The sequence below is a fragment of the Paroedura picta genome, chromosome 16 (genome assembly GCF_049243985.1).
Source record: "Paroedura picta isolate Pp20150507F chromosome 16, Ppicta_v3.0, whole genome shotgun sequence".
Taxonomy (NCBI): domain Eukaryota; kingdom Metazoa; phylum Chordata; class Lepidosauria; order Squamata; family Gekkonidae; genus Paroedura; species Paroedura picta.
This window is the reverse complement of record NC_135384.1, coordinates 10,238,118-10,259,707: the sequence shown is the minus strand read 5'-3', so window position 1 is coordinate 10,259,707 and position 21,590 is coordinate 10,238,118. Positions and strand designations below refer to the sequence as shown.

The 21,590-nt window shown below is 41.8% G+C and overlaps 2 protein-coding genes across 2 annotated transcripts; both read left to right on the top strand.

Moving 5' to 3' along the window:
- Positions 1–1,032: 1,032 nt before the first annotated feature.
- On the top strand, positions 1,033–10,622 carry LOC143825150 (vomeronasal type-2 receptor 26-like). The gene is made up of 7 exons (XM_077313174.1): positions 1,033–1,112; positions 2,704–2,995; positions 4,908–5,759; positions 6,737–6,964; positions 7,550–7,666; positions 8,264–8,390; positions 9,721–10,622. The coding sequence occupies exons 1-7, from the start codon at positions 1,033–1,035 to the stop codon at positions 10,620–10,622; spliced, it is 2,598 nt and encodes an 865-aa protein (XP_077169289.1).
- Positions 10,623–12,566: 1,944 nt separating this feature from the next.
- On the top strand, positions 12,567–21,460 carry LOC143825149 (vomeronasal type-2 receptor 26-like). Its single transcript, XM_077313173.1, has 6 exons — positions 12,567–12,646; positions 13,929–14,220; positions 16,233–17,084; positions 18,420–18,659; positions 19,682–19,808; positions 20,559–21,460. Exons 1-6 carry the CDS (start codon positions 12,567–12,569, stop codon positions 21,458–21,460), a joined length of 2,493 nt encoding a protein of 830 aa, XP_077169288.1.
- The last annotated feature ends 130 nt before the right edge of the window (positions 21,461–21,590 follow it).

Here is a 21,590-nt window from a genome sequence, read left to right as displayed (position 1 = left end):
CAGGGCCTGCAAAAGGGAGCTCCTCCACCAGGCACTTGACTGAGTTTAATCTGACATAGAAACATTTGGCGGCCCCCCTCAAATCATACCCTCCATAATCTGAACATTTCTGACCTCCCTAGGGGCTTTGTTACAGTTGTTCTATTGAGATTGTTCAATGAATTAATTATGGTAACCTGTTAACCTTATATTTACTGTTGGAATTGTTATTGATATATTGTCATCATTGTTATTAATGTATAATGTTCTAAGTATCCCACAATGTTCCCATGTAAACCACACTGGTGCCGTATGGGATGGTGGTATAACAATCTAAGAAAATAAATAAATAAAACAAAATACTCCTTTTGGAAGTCATTTTCATTCTTCCATACTACTTGAAAAAAATAAAAATTAAAGTTATTCTGACACATTATTCCATACAGGAGTATCAGAATCTCTTCCTGGAGATGCACGTTATCTAAAATATCTTTTGTTATGTCACAAGAAAATGTTTCATGAAGTTTCAGATCTTGGGAGCAAATTTATTGTCTTTTTTCTGTTATGCTAACAAAGTAGAGTGAACTCGACCTGACAAAAGATACCAAACTTATTCTGACCTTGTCTTTCAACATGTATAATTATCAAAATTGTGGTGATTAATTCTTCCACCCCTGACATTTCTTGATATTCAGTAAACATTTGAAAATTGTAGAGTAATTAGTGAGACCTAAAGCAAAGCACAACAGGCAGACAATTTTTGAGCATTCTGGTGCTTCATTCACAGGATTTATAAGGCAGGCTCCAGTATAGTGTCTTCATAGAACGAATCACCATTCATATCACTCTGGTGTGGAACTGGCGACTGTATGAATAATTTGGAACCCAGGCAATCTGTGTGTTGAGGAAAGACTTGTGTTTAGGCACATGGCTCTGGTGCTTTTGCTACTGTCCTATGTAGCATGTCAGAGGCTTATCGAGGAATGTACCATTGGTGATCCTCTCCCTGTTCTTCATAGTTATTTTCAAACTGGGGACCTCATCATAGGTGGCATGACCTCCCAATTCATACTGCCTCCTGCTGAGAATGACTTCAGACAACACCCTCGTCAGTCAGAGATTGGTGAGAACCTGTAAGGCATTATTTCTCTTGTTAACTTATGTAAGTATAATTGATTGCATTTGATTTCAGGAGACAGCATGTTCCATTTAGGAAATATGCCTTAAATTAGGAAGGGGCATTTCAATTCCTTCATTTGGTTTTAGGGATTAGGAATGCACACATTTCATCCAGGCATTTTCCGTTCGGGTCTAGTGGACCCAAACAAATTTGGGTTTTGCAAAAAAGAAAAGAAAAGAAAAGAAAACACCACTAGATTCCAGTAGCCGTAAAGGATTCAGGCAGCAGATATTTAGGAAATCCCTTTTTTCCAGGTCCAATAGATCTGAGAAGAAAACAAGAACAGTGGCAACAAAGCTGTAAAAAAAGGAGTGAGCTGCTTTTGCAGTCTCACTGCACCAAATCCTTTTTGCAACTCTTTTCAGCAATTTCAGTGGCTTTTAAAGTTTAAATTGTGTTTGAATAATATACCCAGTGATCCCCAGATATGGTATGCAGTTTTATGTAATCTTACCATTTTGCTTTCTCCTAGGAATTCAAAGAGCCTCTTGTGGCGCAGAGTGGTAAGGCAGCCGTCTGACAGCTTTGCCCATAAGGCTGGGAGTTCAATCCCAGCAGCCGGCTCAAGGTTGACTCAGCCTTCCATCCTTCCGAGGTCGGTAAAATGAGTACCCAGCTTGCTGGGGGGTAAACGGTAATGACTGGGGAAGGCACTGGCAAACCACCCCGTATTGAGTCTGCCAAGAAAACGCTAGAGGGCGTCACCCCAAGGGTCAGACATGACTCGGTGCTTGCACAGGGGATACCTTTACCTTTACCTTTAGGAATTCAATCTTGCTTGTAAATTCTTCTGATTTAAGACACGAAAGGACACATTTCCGAGTGACGGACTATAAAACTGATGTATTCTGCTCAAATGAATGTGACTGATTTTGGATTGTTATTAGCGATTGTTGTGAGATAGATTGCCAGAGTCAATCATTTTTTATGGAAAGTTTTTATGTTGGAAAAGAAAAGTAGCAGGAACACTGCAGTGCAGGAGCCAGTTTGGTGTAGTGGTTAGGAGTGCAGACTTCTAACCTCGCAAGCCGGGATTGAATCTGCACTCCCCCACATGCAGCCAGCTGGGTGGCCTTGGGCTCAACACAGCACTCATAAAGCTGTTCTGACCAAACAGGAATATCAGGGCTCTCTCAGCCTCACCCACCTCACAGGGTGTCTGTTGTGGGGAGAGGAAAGGGAAGGCAATTGTAAGCCGCTTTGAGCCTCCTTCGGGTAGAGAAAAGTGGCATATAACAACCAACTCTTCTTCTTCTTCTTCTTCTTCTTCTTCTTCTTCTTCTTCTTCTTCTTCTTCTTCTTCTTCTTCTTCTGTTTGCTTTGCAAGTACCATTGACTTTGACTTGTATGTGGACTGGATTCTTCGAAGCCTATTAATGTTTTCAAATGAATGTTTTAACAGAATTTTCAGGCACGGGCTTAACAATCAGACAGAATACCCACTGTAAGCAATATATGAAACCTACACCTAATTAAAAATGTGCAATAAGAGTATTCTTCCCTGAAAAATTTCACTGTGATTCTGTATACTATTCTCATTCCAGTGTATTGACTAAAAACTATCAACATATTTTGGCCTTGCTTTATGCTGTGGAGGAGATCAATAGCAATCATCAGATCTTACCCAACATCACTTTGGGCTTCAATATCTATGACAGTTATTACAATGAATGGTGGACCTATCGTGGCACACTGGAACTTCTTTCAACACACAACAGGTTCGTCCCCAACTTCAAGTGTGGTACCCAGAATAACTTGATATCAGTCATCGGAGCCCTTTACAGTGAAACATCCCTCGACATAGCAGACGTTTTGGGCCTCTTCAAAGTTCCACAGGTAGTAGAATAGATGATGAATAAGTAAAGTGATTTTTGCCTTTCCAAAGTTGAAACTGCAGTATAAGCATTGGAACTGAGAAGGGGCCTAAATTTTTGATAATCTTCCATAACAGAACACATTAGAGGATAAATGGTTGCACAAGGAGAGTTTGTTTTGTTTTGCTAATAATAGCTTTTAAAACAATCACTGGGGTCCTTTCCACATGGTGGCAGCCACAGCAAGCCGCTGCTGGGGTGTTGCAGCCAAACAGTATACCCCACTGCTTCCTAAGGCACCATGGGGGGCATGTTTCAGTGGTGGATGGTGACTACCTTAGACTTCTGCATCCTACTAGATGCAGACACAGAGGAAGTTTCTGCTGTATGTGTGTGTGTGTGTGTGGGTGGGGGATGGCTGGTTCTGTGTTTTTTTCCAGGCAGGTGATGTTGCCCCATTCAGCCCCACAGCACCATGAAGTGCCACAGAGCTGAATGTGGCCATTTTCAGTCCCCTCCAGGCCTCTGTAAGATGGCCCCCATGACAACACAGGCCTCCAATGGGCTAAGTCCTGTTGACCCCTGAAATGCATAAGAAAATGCAGAAGATATCCAAGTTCCCTTAAAGCGGGACCAAGGGGGGCTGGAAGAGTCCCCCCCCCAGTGCCAATGTAATGTGGAAATGGGGATTAGTCCCACTACCATATGACCACCATCTTGGTCTTTCTTACCCATGCAGAATCACCTCAAGATTCTTTTATATGTCAAGGAAGATCCATGAAACTAACTTCTCTGGCCTTCATGTTGACCCCTGAAATGCAGAATATGGAGGGAGGGGTTATCCCAATACATCCCATGTACAGTTATCTTACACACTGGACACGAAAAAAACACACAGGGAAAGTTCTGTGATTGGCTTTTATTCTCCCTCTTGAAATCTTGTGTGTTTTCCCAAGAGAATCGTGCATGGGCTTGTTTGTGTTTACTAGATGCAACTTCCCAATGCGTATTCCAGTCCACCTGGTTCTCCATATGTGTCAACATGACAATTGCTTTGGACTTGTTAGTAGCACCAAATGTATAACCACAAAGAAGCCTAGTCGTCCTACTCTATTGAGTCGATATGTTAAAGATCGTGGGGTACATATGATGGAAGAAACCAATACAGTATGTGCATAGAAGCAGAAGAAGAAAAGCTGGTTCTTATATGCTGCTTTTCTCTACCCGAAGGAGGCTCAAATCAGCTTTCAGTCACCTCCCCTTTCCTCTCCCCAAAACAGACAACCTGTGAGGTGGGTGAGGCTAAGAGAGCCCTGATAATACTGCTCGGTCAGAACAGCTTTATCAGTGCTGTGGCGAGCCCAAGGTCACCCAGCTGGCTGCATGTGGGGGAGTGCCAAATCGAACCTAGCATGCCAGAGTAGAAGTCCGCACTCCTAACCATTGCACTGAACAGGCTCTCACCACTACACCAAACAGCCACAGCTACCCAGTCAGCTAGTATGATTTAAGCAAACATTCCACAAATGCAAATACTCAGAATGTGAATGCTTTTGAATCAAATTATCAAGGAGATGTCTAACTGAACATATTATTGATATTGTTACACCCACAGTGAGGACAGCAGAATCCTTTAAGCAGGTTTAACTTGGGCTTTATTCCTAAGAGTTTTGCTGTTTAAAAGATATCATGTATATATATACGATAGGCACTGACTGTTGGATGGCAGCAATATGCCATCTGTACAAAGGTGTAGTTTTTAATCAACACACCCTCAGACCTCCAGTGATTGGCATGGGTGCATGAGGTTTCTGACCCTTGATCCCTCCCATATATCTATCTATTCACTTCATTTGTGCTCTCCTTTCTCCCCAATGGGGTCCAAAACAGCTTAGACTGTTCTCCACCTACCCATTCACTTTGTCTTTCCATAGTTCACATATGGCTCCACTCCAAAGAAGAGTGATAAAGCAGAATCCATGTCCATCTACAAAATGGTCCCCAATGAAGCCTATGAGTATGCAGGGATTCTCCAGCTGCTGCTGCATTTCGGATGGGTGTGGGTTGGAGTCCTTACAGCAGATAATGACATTGGAGAAAGGTTTGTGCAGACACTACTAGCAGTTTTCCCTCTCAGTGGCATCTGCTTTGCCTTCTTAGAAAGACTCAAGAAATTTTACCTTGGCAACGTTTTTGACTTCATCAATTTGTTGGAGTCAACATACAGTGTGGTGATGGAAAGCAATGCAAATGTCGTCATTGTTCATGAGGAACATATGATCCATTTAAGATGGCTATTATATTTACCAACAATGGGAATGGTGACCCTGGAGCCTCAAGGTAAAGTGTGGATAATGACAGTTCAAATGATGTTGACATCATTTATTTATCAAAGGAGTTGGGACATACAAGATATCCATGGATCTCTGTCCTTCACCGTTCATTCCAATGAAGTACCAGGATTCCAGTATTTTCTTCATACCAGAAAACATTTTCAGATAAAAGAAGATGGCTTCATCAGAGACTTCTGGAAAGAGGCATTCAGCTGTACGCCTCCAACTCAGTTTCTTAGCAAGGAAGGTGAGAGAACCTGCAGTGGAGCAGAGAAGCTGGAAAGCCTTTCAAAGTTATTCTTTGAAATGGACATGATTGGCCAGAGCTACAACATCTACAATGCTGTCTATGCTGTGGCACATGCGTTCCATGCCATGCAATCATGGCAGCACAAGCACAGAGATAATGTCGATAGAAGGATACTGAATCTACAGAATCCACAGCCATGGCGGGTAATAGTGACTTTAATTTTGTGTTCTGAGTGCCAGTGAACATAGGCATACAATCTTGCAGTCCTTTGCAGGTCTTTTTAGGATGGCGGGGTGACTGTTGACTTGCAGTGGGACATGTTGGCTACAAGGAGATGTGATACATATTTCTTTGGTTTTTAAATGGCCACAGCTTTTATATAACATTTTAACTGGGTTGGGAACCAATGAGAAGAGAGCTTCCCCTGCCAGTCACCCCACTATTCCCAGCAGGGAATTCAGATATCCTTACTTCCCAGAATCCTGCTCTAACTGGGAAATGACCATTTGAGGGGGAGGCAAAAGGCACCAACCTCAGTTAGCTGCCCCCAGGTCACTTGGAAAATGGGCCCATCTTTTTCCTGGCAAATCCCTGCAGCTACAATGATAACTAACACAACAATTTCAAAACTGAGTGGGAGGGAGGGAAGCTGTCTGCCGTTGAACCAGGGGCAAGAGTCAGGGGCTTGGTACATGGTGCCCTAAATAGCTGTTCCCAAGCTCCGCCCCTCCTCCAGGCCGCAGCAGCCCCCGAGCCATATCAACATGCTGCCATGGTATGTCCCGGCCGCTCTATTCTCTCCATATTGATTAGTTATAGAAATTAGATGAAATTCTTCCTGCAGCTTTTATTATCAGGGCCTCACAAGGCCTCACAAGGCTCTGGTCCCTTTCAGGAAAAAAAACGTATTATCCTGGAAAGCTTTATACAGGGTATGTGTTTGTGTTCATGCACATGTGTGTGTGCTGGTTGACGGTGCCATGGGAACCGCCATGCCCTGTTGCTGTGAATGTGCCACTGCCATGCCGTCCTTGCAGCACAAGAGCCGCTGGGACAGTGGCATCGACCCTCCAGCCAGCCCTCTGCCACATCAACAGGCTGCCTCCGGTAAGTCTCAGCCACACTTTATCCGTTTGCATTTTTTAAAATGTTTACATTTTCTTTTCTTCATCAATTTCAGATGCACTGTTTTCTGAGAGATCTCTCCTTTAACAACAGTGCTGGGGACAAAATTTCCTTTGATGAGGACAGGGAACTAGTCGAGGGATTCGATATAGTCAACTTGCTCACTTTTTCCAACCAATCATTTCACAAAGTGAAAGTAGGAAGATTGGACCCCCATGCTTCTGAAGTCAACCTACTCACCATTCATGATCAATCCATCTCGTGGCACAGCCGATTTAAAGAGGTAGGACCTGAGGGGAGATAACCTGGCCGTGCTTCCATTCTGTTTGAATTATTTATTTTACTATGGGTGAAAATGTGGAAGAAATCGCCGATTTCTGGAAAAACATTTTTTTCTCCAAATGTCATGGATGTTTCAGCCAACCAAGGACTTCCTCTCTACAAAATACCCATGACATTTCAAGAAATTGGATGAGGATGTCCCATTTGAATAACCTGTCAGCAGTTAACCTTATCTCCAGGGCACAAGAATAAAAACTAGCAACGATAAATATTAATCCAAAATAGATTGTAGTTCAGGAAAGGGTTCAGACTGGAATCCAAGGTCCAGGCCAGGGTCTACAAAGATCAAGAATGAGCCTCTTCAGCTGTCAGAAGCACATCACAAGAAGTTGGAGGGAAATTTCAGTATAGGACAGCATGATAGTATGCTAATTCCTCTGGGGATCAGGTTGTCTGGGAAATAAATTTCGTAGGAGAGTTGAACGACCTGCAGGAGGACAATTGAGAAGAAGCCTCCTGAATTCATTCTGGATTTGCTGACTTTAACATTATCTGCTCAATAACGGGATAGTCAAATATTTTTCAGATGAGAGGCAATATCCAAATATACACGTCTAGTATAAATGCATGGGATGTCCTGAAGATATTAAGCTATTCCCTCTTTTCACAGAAATATGACCAGATAACAATTTTGAGAACTGAGGTTAGTTATTCAACAAACAAAAAGTTGAGATGAACTAAAAAATGAGCTTCCTTTGGGTGCTTGGAATAGTTAGTGAGTGTTTTTAAGCACAGTGATTTCTGACACCAAAGTGCAAATAGGTAAAGGTAAAGGTATCCCCTGTGCAAGCACCGAGTCATGTCTGACCCTTGGGGTGACGCCCTCCAGCATTTTCATGGCAGACTCAATACGGGGTGGTTTGCCAGTGCCTTCCCCAGTCATTACCGTTTACCCCCCAGCAAGCTGGGTACTCATTTTACTGACCTCGGAAGGATGGAAGGCTGAGTCAACCTTGAGCCGGCTGCTGGGATTGAACTCCCAGCCTCCTGGGCAAAGCGTTCAGATGGCTGCCTTACCACTCTGCGCTACAAGAGGCTCTTTTAAAGTGCAAATGTGGATACACAAATCGACAATGAAATTTATTTTCCGGTCATGAATGTAGCTTAAATATAAAGTGTGTGAATTCTAGACAATATCATTAACATAGGTAGCCATCTGGAATATAAGTCCTTCAAAATGATAACTCCCAGATATGGTCTCCTAAATAGCAATAATCTATTTTTCCCATGTAATAACCAGAAATTGCCTTCTTCTCTATGTACGGAGAGTTGCCAATCGGGTTACAGTAAGAGAAGGCAGGAAGGGAAGCCATTCTGTTGTTACAGTTGTATTCCATGTACAAGAGGAATGATTGCAAGCAAGAAAGGTAAGAGATCATGCCTCTGGGCTCGGTCAGATGTAATCTGCTTAGGACAGTGTTGGTTTTGTAGAACTCTGATAGATCTATAGACACCACTGCCACTGTTGTTATTCAAATGTCCAGGTTATGACATGTTGTCTCCCCATTAAAAATAAAATTGCTCTGTTTTCTCTTGACCCATGTAACAAAAAAACAATAGAGATGAAATCAAAATGTGTGCCTTCCCCACCACCCTCTTCTTTCTACAAATTTTTATGACATACAGTGGTATAAAATGGGTTAATGTAAGGGAATAAAAAGAAAAATGGGCCAGTTTAACATTCTGATCCCTGTACCATACAAGCTCTGTTAGGTCATAGAAATTGTTAAAAACTTAGTTACTTTGTCAAGGAGGAGATATTTTCTACCCCTGCTCTTCTGGTGAGTAAGCCTTTACAGGAGGGGATAGAGGCATAGGCACAAACCAGAATGCTTCCAATACAAAAAGGCCAGGAGATGGGGGGTCTCATGAATTACAACCAGTTTAGAAGCAGAGAAATCCAGTCCTTAGATAAGAAAAATGCACCTGTGCATTAAGCGCTACCAAGTTTCTTCTCACTTATGGCAACCATGAATTAATGACCTCCAAAACATTTTCTAATTAACTACTTTGTCTGGGTTATGCAGACTGAGGACCAAGGCTTCCTTTAGGGATGAAATTCCTTTCATTTGGAGTCTTCCTCTTTTGTTCCTGCCTTCAACATTTCCTTGTATTGATATCTTTTCCAGGGAGTCTTGTCTTCTCATAATTTAATATTAGTATAATATTAGAATTATAGAATCATGGAATAATAAAGTTGGAAAGTACCTCATGGGTCATCTAGTCCAACCCCCTGCACTATGCAGGACACTCACAACCCTATCGCTCATCCACTATAACCTGCCACTCCCTTAAACTTTCACGGAATCAGCCTCTCAGTCAGATGGCTCTCTAGCCTCTGTTTAAAAATTTCCAAAGATGAAGAACCCACCACCTCCTGAGGAAGCCTGTTCCACTGAGGAACTGCTCTGTCAGGAACTTCATCCTGATGTTTAGACGGAATTTCTTTTGAATTAATTTCATCCCATTGGATCTGTTCTGCCCCTCTGGGGCAAGAGAGAGCAACTCTGCTCCATCCTCCATATGGCACCCTTTTAAATACTTGAATATGAAGATTGAAATTAATTTCATTCCATATTCAAATCTTCATCTGGTCACTACATCAGCCTGGCTTTTTTCTTTGCATATAAAACAGTTAATGTGATAAATGATATTTGGAAGTTTGAGAAAATTCAGAAGGAATGTTTTCATTTCCAGACATGGATGACTGTTTTAAATGTCCAGAAGATCAATATCCAAGCCAGGACAAGGATTCATGTATTCCAAAGGATTTCAACTTCCTGTCTTATGAAGACCCCTTGGGGATCAGTTTAGCTATTCTCGCACTTATATTTTCTTGGCTCACCATTTTGATCTTTGGAATTTTCATGAGGAACCACAACACACCCATCGTCAGAGCCAACAACCACAACCTCACCTATGGCCTTCTTCTCTCCCTCTTGCTCTGCTTCCTTTGTGCCTTGCTATTTATTGGGCAGCCTGGGAGGGTGACTTGCCTCATAAGACAAACTGCTTTTGGCATCATCTTCTCCATCGCTGTATCTTGCGTGCTGGCAAAGACTGTCACGGTGGTTCTGGCTTTTATGAGCACCAAGCCAGGATCCAGGATGAAGAAACTGGTGGGGAAAGCCTTTGCCAATTATATGGTTCTTTCCTGCTCACTTATCCAAGCAGGTCTTTGCGCTATATGGTTGGGAGTCTCTCCCCCCTTCCCAGAAGCGGACATGCATTCGATGACTGAACAAATCATCTTGGAATGTAATGAGGGATCACCTACCATGTTTTATTGTGTCTTGGGCTACATGGGCTTCTTGGCCTGTATCAGTTTCATGGTGGCTTTCCTGGCCAGGAAGTTACCTGACAGTTTCAATGAAGCCAAGTTTATCACATTCAGCATGTTGGTGTTTTGCATAGTTTGGTTATCGTTTGTTCCAACCTACCTGAGCACCAAGGGAACATACATGGCAGCTGTAGAGGTCTTTTCTATCTTGGCTTCCACTGCAGGGTTGCTGGGTTGCATCTTTTTCCCTAAATGTTACATCATTGTGTTTAGACCTGAGATGAACAAGCGGGAACAGCTAGTAAAGAGAAAGAATTAAAAACTTCAATGTATGTCAATACTTGATTTTTCTGATAGAATCTTATCTGGCTTTCTACTAGGATCTCCTGCAACATGGGTGGCCAAACTTTGGCTCACCAGATGTCTGATTTTGGTTTTACATCAAATTGCCTATTATACATAGATGTTTTCCTTCTCATTCCCTGTTCATGTTGCTTATTCATTCTGGATTTTCCTTCACTTTCACCATGCATATCATTCGGGGAGTTTTCCATTCTGAAGTGGTTTTTCCCCTTCAGCAGTCAGTTCAGATTTCAGGCACTGTTGTTTTAATTTCCCCCCCTCCCTTGTTTCACTTCCAAACTGAAGGTAATTTAAAAACATACAGATTTCCTCAGATCCTCCCACTATGCCCTTTTTTGGGGGGGGGCACTCTCCTTTCCATGTTGAGATCATTCCACTCTGCATCTTCTACCATCCACCCTCCTTCATCAGTATACAAGCTCCACTATTGCTTACATTTTCATCATGTACATTTCAGGGGTGAGAGAGGTCACCAGCAGGATGAGTCTCTCAATATATGTTTATCGCTAAACTAATTTAATTGGGGAGGAAAATATTGACAGGGAAAGACTGAAGTATAAGTGGGAATCTTTTCTGTATTTGAAGAAAACAAAGTTGAGAAGTGGTGATTTGTGTGGGTTTACACCCATACAAAGACAGGCATTTTTCAGGTTTTGTTCATATATCTATGTTGCCTATTCATTACTTCAGTTGTTTGCATTAATTATCCTCAGATTAGACTTGATAAGAATAAAATTCATTGATGATGAAGTGATGTAGACAAATCTTAATTAGCAGGATGATTTTTTAGGCCTTCCTGAGATGAAAAGGAGGAAAGTGTATAAATATAAGTTATGAAGAGATCAGGGCCCTGCCTGAACTCCCAGAATTCCGCAGGGCCTGCAAAAGGGAGCTCCTCCACCAGGCATTTGACTGAGGTTAATCTGACATTGAAACATCCAGTGGTCCCCCTCAAATCATACCCTCCATAATCTGAACGTTTCTGACCTCCCTAAGGGCTTTGTTAAAGATGTTCTGTTGGGATCGTTCAATGAGTTAATTATGGTAACCTGTTAAATTTATATTTACTGTCGGAATTGTTATTGATGTATTGTTGTCACTGTTATTAATATGTAACGATCCATGTCTCCCACAAAGTTCCCATGTAAACCACCCTGGGCTGTATGGGAGGGTGGTATAACAATCTAAGAAAATAGATAAATAAAACAAAATACTCCTTTTCAAAGTCGTTTTCATTCTTCCATACTACTTGGGGAAAAATGACAGTTATTCTGACACATTATTCCATACAGGAGTATCAGAATCTCTTCCTGGAGATGCACGGTATCTAAATTATCTTTTGTTATGTCACAAGAAAATGTTTCATGAAGTTTCAGATCTTGGGAGCAAATTTATTCTCTTTTTCTGTTATGCTAACAGAGTAGAGTGAACTCGAACTGACAAGAGATTCCAAACTTTTTCTGCCCTTGTCTTTCAACATGTATAATTATCAAAATTGTGGTGATTAATTCTTCCACCCCTGACATTACTTGATAGATTCAGTAAACATTTGAAAATTGTGGAGTAATAAGTGAGACCTAAAGCAAAGCATAACAGGCAGGCAATTTTTGAGCATTCTGGTGCTTCATTCACAGGATTTATAAGGCAGGCTCCAGTATAGTTTCTTCATAGGACGAATCACCATTCATATCACTCTGGTGTGGAACTGGCGACTGTATGAATAATTTGGAACCCAGGCAATCTGTGTGTTGAGGAAAGACTTGTGTTTAGGCACATGGCTCTGGTGCTTTTGCTACTGTCCTATGTAGCATGTCAGAGGCTTATCGAGGAATGTACCATTGGTGATCCTCTCCCCGTTCTTCATAGTTATTTTCAAACTGGGGACCTCATCATCGGTGGCATGACCTCCCAATTCATACTGCCTCCTGCTGAGAATGACTTCAGTCAACACCCTCGTCAGTCAGAGATTGGTGAGAACCTGTAAGGCATTATTTCTCTTGTTAACTTATGTAAGTGTAATTGATTGCATTTGATTTCAGTAGACAGCATGTTCCATTTAGGAAATGTGCCTTAAATTAGGAAGGGGCATTTCAATTCCTTCATTTGGTTTTAGGGATTAGGAATGCACACATTTCATCCAGGCATTTTCCGTTTGGGTCTAGTGGACCCAAACAAATTTGGGTTTTGCAAAAAAAAAAAAAAAAAAACACCACTAGATTCCAGTAGCCGTAAAGGATTCAGGCAGCAGATATTTAGGAAATCCCTTTTTTCCAGGTCCAATAGATCTGAGAAGAAAACAAGAACAGTGGCAACAAAGCTGTAAAAAAAGGAGTGAGCTGCTTTTGCAGTCTCACTGCACCAAATCCTTTTTGCAACTCTTTTCAGCAATTTCAGTGGCTTTTAAAGTTTAAATTGTATTTGAATAATATACCCAGTGATTCCCAGAGATGGTATGCAGTTTTATGTAATCTTACCATTTTGCTTTCTCCTAGGAATTCAATCTTGCTTGTAAATTCTTCTGATTTAAGACATGAAAGGAAACATTTCCGAGTGATGGACTATAAAACTGATGAATTCTGCTCAAATGAATGTGTCTGATTTTGGATTGTTGTTAGCGATTGTTGTGAGATTGATTGCCAGAGTCAATCATTTTTATGGAAAGTTTTTATGTTGGAAAAGAAAAGTAGCAGGAGCACTGCAATGCAGGAGCCAGTTTGGTGTAGTGGTTAGGAGTGCAGACTTCTAACCTTCGAAGCCGGGATTGAATCTGCACTCCCCCACATGCAGCCAGCTGGGTGGCCTTGGGCTCAACACAGCACTGATAAAGCTGTTCTGACCAAGCAGGAATATCAGGGCTCTTTCAGCCTCAGCCACCCCACAGGGTGTCTGTTGTGGGGAGAGGAAAGGGAAGGCGACTGTAAGCCGCTTTGAGCCTCCTTCGGGTAGAGAAAAGTGGCATATAACAACCAACTCTTCTTCTTCTTCTTCTTCTTCTTCTTCTTCTTCTTCTTCTTCTTCTTCTTCTTCTTCTGTTTGCTTTGAAACTACCATTGACTTTGACTTGAATGTGGACTGGATTCTTCGAAGCCTATTAATGTTTTCAAATGAATGTTTTAACAGAATTTTCAGACACGGGCTTAACAATCAGACAGAATACCCACTGTAAGCAATATATGAAACCTACACCTAATTAAAAATGTGCAATAAGAGTATTCTTCTCTGAAAAATTTCACTGTGATTCTGTATACTATTCTCATTCCAGTGTATTGACTAAAAACTATCAACATATTTTGGCTTTGCTTTATGCTGTGGAGGAGATCAATAGCAATCATCAGATCTTACCCAACATCACATTGGGCTTCAATATCTATGACAGTTATTACAATGAATGGTGGACCTATCGTGGCACACTGGAACTTCTTTCAACACACAACATATTCGTCCCCAACTTCAAGTGTGGTACCCAGAATAACCTGATATCAGTCATCGGAGCCCTTTACAGTGAAACATCCCTCAACATAGCAGACATCTTGGGCCTCTTCAAAGTTCCACAGGTAGTGGAATAGATGATGAATAAGTAAAGTGATTTTTGCCTTTCCAAAGTTGAAACTGCAGTATAAGCATTGGAACTGAGAAGGGGCCTAAATTTTTGATAATCTTCCATAACAGAACACATTGGAGGATAAATGGTTGCACAAGGAGAGTTTTTTTTGTTTTGCTAAAAATGGCTTTTAAAACAATCACAGAGGTCTTTTCCACATGGTGGCAGCCACAGCAAGCCGCTGCTGGGGTGTTGCAGCCGAACAGTATACCCCACTGCTTCCTAAGGCACCATGGGGGGCATGTTTCAGTGGTGGATGGTGACTACCTTAGACTTCTGCATCCTACCAGATGCAGACACAGAGGAAGGTTCTGCTGTATGTGTGTGTGTGTGTGTGTGGGGGGGGGGGTTGGCTGGTTCTGTGTTTTTTTCCAGGCAGGTGATATTGCCCCATTCAGCCCCACAGCACCATGAAGTGCCACAGAGCTGAATGTCGGCATTTTCAGTCCCCTCCAGGCCTCTGTAAGATGGCCCCCATGACCACACAGGCCTCCAATGGGCTAAGTCCTGTTGACCCCTGAAATGCAGAAAATGCTGAAGATATCCAAGTTCCCTTAAAGCGGGACAATGGGGGGCTGGAAGAGTCCCCCCCCCCAGTGCCAATGTAATGTGGAAACGGGGATTAGTCCCACTGCCATATGACCACCCTCTCAGTCTTTCTCACCCATGCAGAATCAGCTCAAGATTCTTTTATATGTCAAGGAAGATCCATTACACTAACTTCTCTGGCCTTCATGTTGACCCCTGAAATGCAGAAAATGGAGGGAGGGGTTATCCCAACACATCCCATGTAAAGTTAACTTAAACACTGGACACAAAAAAAACACACAGGGAAAGTTCTGTGACTTGCTTTTATTCTCCCCAGTTGGGCCCTCTTGAAATCTTGTGTGTTTTTCCAAGAGAATCATGCATGGGGTTGTTTGTGTTTACTAGATGCAACCTCCCAATGCTTATTCCAGTCCACCCAGTTCTCCATATGTCTCAACATGACAATTGCTTTGGACTTGTTAGTAGCACCAAATGTATAACCACAAAGAAGCCTAGTCGTCTTACTCTATTGAGTCGATACGTTAAAGATCGTGGGGTACATATGATGGAAGAAACCAATATAGTATGTGCATAGAAGCAGAAGCAGAAGAAGAAGAGCTGGTTCTTATATGCCACTTTTCTCTACCCGAAGGAGGCTCAAAGTGGCTTACAGTCACCTCCCCTTTCCTCTCCCCACAAGAGACACCCTGTGAGGTGGGTGAGGCTAAGAGAGCCCTGAAATTACTGCTCGGTCAGAACAGCTTTATCAGTGCTGTGGCGAGCCCAAGGTCACCCAGCTGGCTCCATGTGGGGGAGTCGAACCTGGCATGCCAGATTAGAAGTCCGCCCTCCTAACCACTGCACTGAACAGGCTCTCACCACTACACCAAACAGGCACAGCTACCCAGTCAGCTAGTATGTTTTAAGCAAACATTCCACAAATGCAAATACTCAGAATGTGAATGCTTTTGAATCAAATTATCAAGGAGATGTCTAACTGAATCCTTTAAGCAGGTTTAACTTGGGCTTTATGCCTAAGAGTTTTGCTGTTTAAAAAATATCATGTGTGTATATATATGTATGTATGTATGTATGTATGTATGTATGTATGTATGTATGTATATATATATATATATATATATATATATATATATATATATATATATACGTATGTATGTATGTATGTATGTATGTGTATATATATATAAAGGCACTGACTGTTGGATGGCAGCCAAATGCCATCTGTACAAAGGTGTAGTTTATTAATAAACACATCCTTAGACTTCCAGCAATTGGCATGGGTGCATGAGGTTTCTGACCCTTGATCCCTCCCATATATCTATCTATTCACTTCATTTGTGCCCTCCTTTCTCCCCAATGGGGTCCAAAACAGCTTAGACTGTTCTCCACCTACCCATTCACTTTGTCTTTCCATAGTTCACTTACGGCTCCATTCCAAGAAAGAGTGATAAAGCAGAATCCGTGTCCATCTACAAAATGGTCCCCAATGAAGCCTATGAGTATGCAGGGATTCTCCAGCTGCTGCTGCATTTCAGATGGGTGTGGGTTGGAGTCCTTACAGCAGATGGTGACATTGGAGAAAGGTTTGTGCAGACACTACTAGCAGTTTTCCCTCTCAGTGGCATCTGCTTTGCCTTCTTAGAAAGACTCAAGACATTCTACCTTGGTAACCTTTTTGACTTCATCAATTTGTTGGAGTCAACATACAGTGTGGTCATGGAAAGCAATGCGAATGTTGTCATTGTTCATGAGGAACATATGATCCATTTAAGGTGGCTATTATATTTACCAACAATGGGAATGGTGACCCTGGAGCCTCAAGGTAAAGTGTGGATAATGACAGTTCAAATGATGTTGACATCATTTATTTATCAAAGGAGTTGGGACATACAAGATATCCACGGAGCTCTATCCTTCAGCGTTCATTCAAATGAAGTACCAGGATTCCAGGATTTTATTCAGACCAGAAAACATTTTCAGATAAAAGAAGATGGTTTCATCAGAGACTTCTGGAAAGAGGCATTCAGCTGTATGCTTCCAACTCAGTTTGGTAGCAAGGAAGGTGAGAGAACCTGCAGTGGAGCAGAGAAGCTGGAAAGCCTTTCAAAGTTATTCTTTGAAATGGACATGATTGGCCAGAGCTACAACATCTACAATGCTGTCTATGCTGTGGCACATGCGTTCCATGCCATGCAATCATGGCAGCACAAGCACAGAGATAATGTCGATAGAAGGATACTGAATCTACAGAATCCACAGCCATGGCAGGTAATAGCGATATGCAGTGATGCAATGAGAAGTCCAAATATACATTTGTTACCATGACATCTGCTTGAGAGTAGTGGCATGGGCACATGCTCCTCCTTCTTTTACCTGCTGAAAAATAGGGAGGAAAGGAAATTGAGATTTGTTGGCTCTTTAAAAGTTACTAGTCATCTATTCCCCTGCAATTTTTTGCCAGAACATTTCAACACATGACTTTGGATTATCACTGAATTTGAGGATGTACACCTTTAATTCAAACAATGTCTTCACACCCTCTGCCTCTTCTTAAAGTCTGACTTTGATTTTGTGTTCTGTGTGCCAATAAAAATAGGCATACAATCTTGCAGCCCTCTGCAGGTCTTTTTGGGGTGGCGGGGTGACTGTTGACTTGCAGTGACACATGTTGGCTGCAAGGAGATGTGATGCAGATTTCTTTGGCTTTGAAATGGCCACATCTTTTATTTAACATTTTAACTGGGTTGGCAACCAATGAGAAGACAGCCTGCCCTGCCAGTCACCCCCTATTCCCAGCCAGGAACTCAGATCTTCCTGCTTCCCAGAATCCTGCTCTAACTGGGAAATGACCATTTGAGGGGGAGCCAAAAGGCACCAACCCCCAGGTCACTTGGAAAATGGGCGCATCTTTTTCCTGGCAAATCCCTGCAGCTATGATGATAACTAACACAACAATTTCAAAACTGAGTAGGAGGGAGGGAAGCTGTCTGCCATTGAACCAGGGACAAGAGTCAGGGGCTTGGTACATGGTGCCTTAAATAGGCGTGCCCAAGCTCTGCCGCTCCTCCAGGCTGCAGCAGCCCCAAGACTTATGAACATGCTGCCATGGTGTGTCCCGGCTGCTCTATTCTCTCCGTATTGATCAGCTTTAGAAATTAGATGAAATTCTTCCTGCAGCTTTTATTATCAGGTAACCATTTCACCATGTGGTTCTCTCCCCTTTGTCCTTGTTTACAGATCTGTTCTACTCACTTTCATCAATTTAATGAAATAACTGTAGTCGTGCATCAAGGCCTCACAAGGCTCTGGTCCCTTTTGAAAAAAAATGTATTATCCTGGAAAGCTTTATACAGGGTATGTGTTTGTGTTCATGCACATGTGTGTGTGCTGTTTGAAGGTGCCATGGGAACCGCCATGCCCTGTTGCCGTGAATGTGCCACTGCCATGATGCTCTTGCAGCACAAGAGCCGCTGGGACGGTGGCATCGACCCTCCAGCCAGCCCTCTGCCACATCAACAGGCAGCCTCCGGTAAGTCTCAGCCACACTTTATCCGTTTGCACTTCTTAAAAATGTTCACATTTTCTTTTCTTCATCAATTTCAGATGCACTATTTTCTGAGAGATCTCTCCTTTAACAACAGTGCTGGGGACAAAATTTCCTTTGATGAGGACAGGGAACTAGTCGAGGGGTTCGATATAGTCAACTTGCTCACTTTTTCCAACCAATCATTTCACAAAGTGAAAGTAGGAAGATTGGACCCCCATGCTTCTGAAGTCAACCTACTCACCATTCATGATCAATCCATCTCGTGGCACAGCCGATTTAAAGAGGTAGGACCTGAGGTGAGATAACCTGGCAGTGCTTCCATTCTGAATGAATTATTTATTTTACTCTGGGTGAAAATGGGGAAGAAATCACAGAATTCTGGAAAAACATTCTTTTTCTCCAAATGTCATGGATGTTTCAGCCAACCATGGACTTCCTGTCTACAAAAGATTCATGAAATCTCAAGAAATTGGATGAGGATGTCCAATTTGAATAACCTCTCAGCAGTTAACCTTATCTCCAGGGCACAAGAAGAAAAACTAGCAACGATAAATATTAATCCAAAATAGATTGTAGTTCAGGAGAGGGTTCAGACTGGAATCCAAGGTCCAGGCCAGGGTCTGCAAAGTTCAAGAATGAGCCTCTTCAGCTGTCAAAAGCACATCACAAGAAGTTGGAGGGAAATTTCAGTATAGGATGGCATGATAGTCTGCTAATTCCTCTGGGGATCAGGTTGTCTGGGAAACTAATTTCCTGCAATTCCTTATTCGTAGGAGAGTTGAACAACCTGCAGGAGGACAATTAAGAAGAAGCCTCCTGAATTCATTCTGGATTTGCTGACTTTAACATTATCTGCTCAATAACGGGATAGTCAAATAGTTTTCAGATGAGAGGCAATATCCAAATGTTCATGCCTAATATAAATGAACGGAATGTTCTGAAGATATTAAGCTATTCCCACTTTTCACAAAAATGTGACCTGATAAAAATTTTCAGAACAGAGGTTAATTATTCAACAGACAAAAAGTTGGGATGAACTAAAAAATGAGAACTTCTTTGAGCTTCCCTTGGGTGCTGGGAATAGTTAGTGAGAGTTTTTAAGCACAGTGATTTCTGACACCAAAATGCAAATGTGGATACACAAATCTACAATGGAATTTATCTTCAAGTCATGAATGTAGCTTAAATATAAAGTGTGTGAATTCTAGGCAATATCAGTAACATAGGTAGCCATCTGGAATATAAGTCCTTCAAAATGATAACTCCCAGATATGTTCTCCTAAATAGCAATAATCTATTTTTCCCATGTAATAACCAGAAATTGCCTTCTTCTCTATGTATGGAGAGTTGCCAATCGGGTTACAGTAAGAGAAGGCAGGAAGGGAAGCCATTCTGTTGTTACAGTTGTATTCCATGTACAAGAGGAAAGATTGCAAACCAGAAAGGTAAGAGATCATGCCTCTGGGCTCGGCCAGCTGTAACTCTGCTTAGGAAAGTGTTGGTTTTGTAGAAATTTGATAGATCTATAGACACCACTGCCACTGTTGTTATTCAGATTTCCAGGTTATGACATGTTGTCTCCCCATTAAAAATAAAACTGCACTGTTTTCCCTTAACCCAAGTATCAAAAAACAATAGAGATGAAATCAAAATTCGTCCCTTCCCCGCCACCCTCTTCTTTGTATAAATGTTTATACAGTGGTATAAAATGGGTTAATGAAAAAGATGTAAGGGAATAAAAAGAAAAATGGGCCAGTTTAACATTCTGATCCCTGTATCATACAAGCTCTGTAAGGTCATAGAAATTGTTAAAAACTTAGTTATTTTGTCAAGGAGGAGATATTTCTACCCCTGCTCTTCTGGTGAGTAAGCCTTTACAGGAGGGGGATGGAGGCATAGGCACAAACCAGAATGCTTCCAATACAAAAAGGCAAGGAGATGGGGGGTCTCATGAATTACAACCAGTTTAGAAGCAGAGAAACTCTGCTCAATCCTCCATATGGAAGCCTTTTAAATACTTGAAGATGAAGATTTAAATTAATTTCATGCCATTTTCAAATCTTCATCTTCATAATGTTATCCCAGCCATCTGGTCACTACATGATCCTTTTTTCTTTTTTTTTTGCATATAAAACAATGTGATAAATGATATTTGGAAGTTTGAGAAAATTCAAAAATAATGTTTTCATTTCCAGACATGGATGAATGTTTTAAATGTCCAGGAGATCAATATCCAAACCCGGACAAGGATTCATGTATTCCAAAGGATTTCAGCTTCCTGTCTTATGAAGACCCCTTGGGGATCAGTTTAGCTATTCTCGCACTTATATTTTCTTGGCTCACCATTTTGATCTTTGGAATTTTCATGAGGAACCACAACACACCCATCGTCAGAGCCAACAACCACAACCTCACCTATGGCCTTCTTCTCTCCCTCTTGCTCTGCTTCCTTTGTGCCTTGCTATTTATTGGGCAGCCTGGGAGGGTGACTTGCCTCATAAGACAAACTGCTTTTGGCATCATCTTCTCCATTTCTCTATCTTGTGTGCTGGCAAAGACAGTGACTGTAGTCCTGGCTTTTATGAGCCTCAAACCAGGATCCAGGATGAAGAAATTGGTGGGGAAAGCCTTTGCCAACTATATTGTTCTTTCGTGCTCACTTATCCAAGTAGCCATTTGTGGATTTTGGTTGGGAGTTTCTCCCCCATTCCCAGAAGCTGATGTGCATTCAATGACTGAAGAAATCATCTTGCAATGTAACGAGGGATCTTCTACCATGTTTTACTCTGTTTTGGGGTATATGGGTTTCTTGGCCTGTGTCAGTTTCATGGTGGCTTTCCTGGCCAGGAAGTTACCTGACAGTTTCAATGAAGCCAAGTTCATCACATTCAGCATGTTGGTGTTTTGCATGGTTTGGTTATCCTTTGTTCCAACCTACCTGAGCACCAAGGGGAAATACATGGCAGCTGTAGAGATCTTCTCTATCTTGGCTTCCACTGCTGGGTTGCTGGGTTGCATCTTTGCCCCTAAATGTTACATCATTGTGTTTAGACCTGAGTTGAACAAGAGGGAACAAATAGTGAGGAGGAAGAATTAAAAACTTCAGTGTTGGTCAGGAATCTGTATAAGCCTATACTTCATTTTTATTCTGATAGAAATTCAAAATTCCATCTTCTCAAATATGTACTTTGACCTAAATCCATCGTGTTTGTTACAATCTCCTTGAG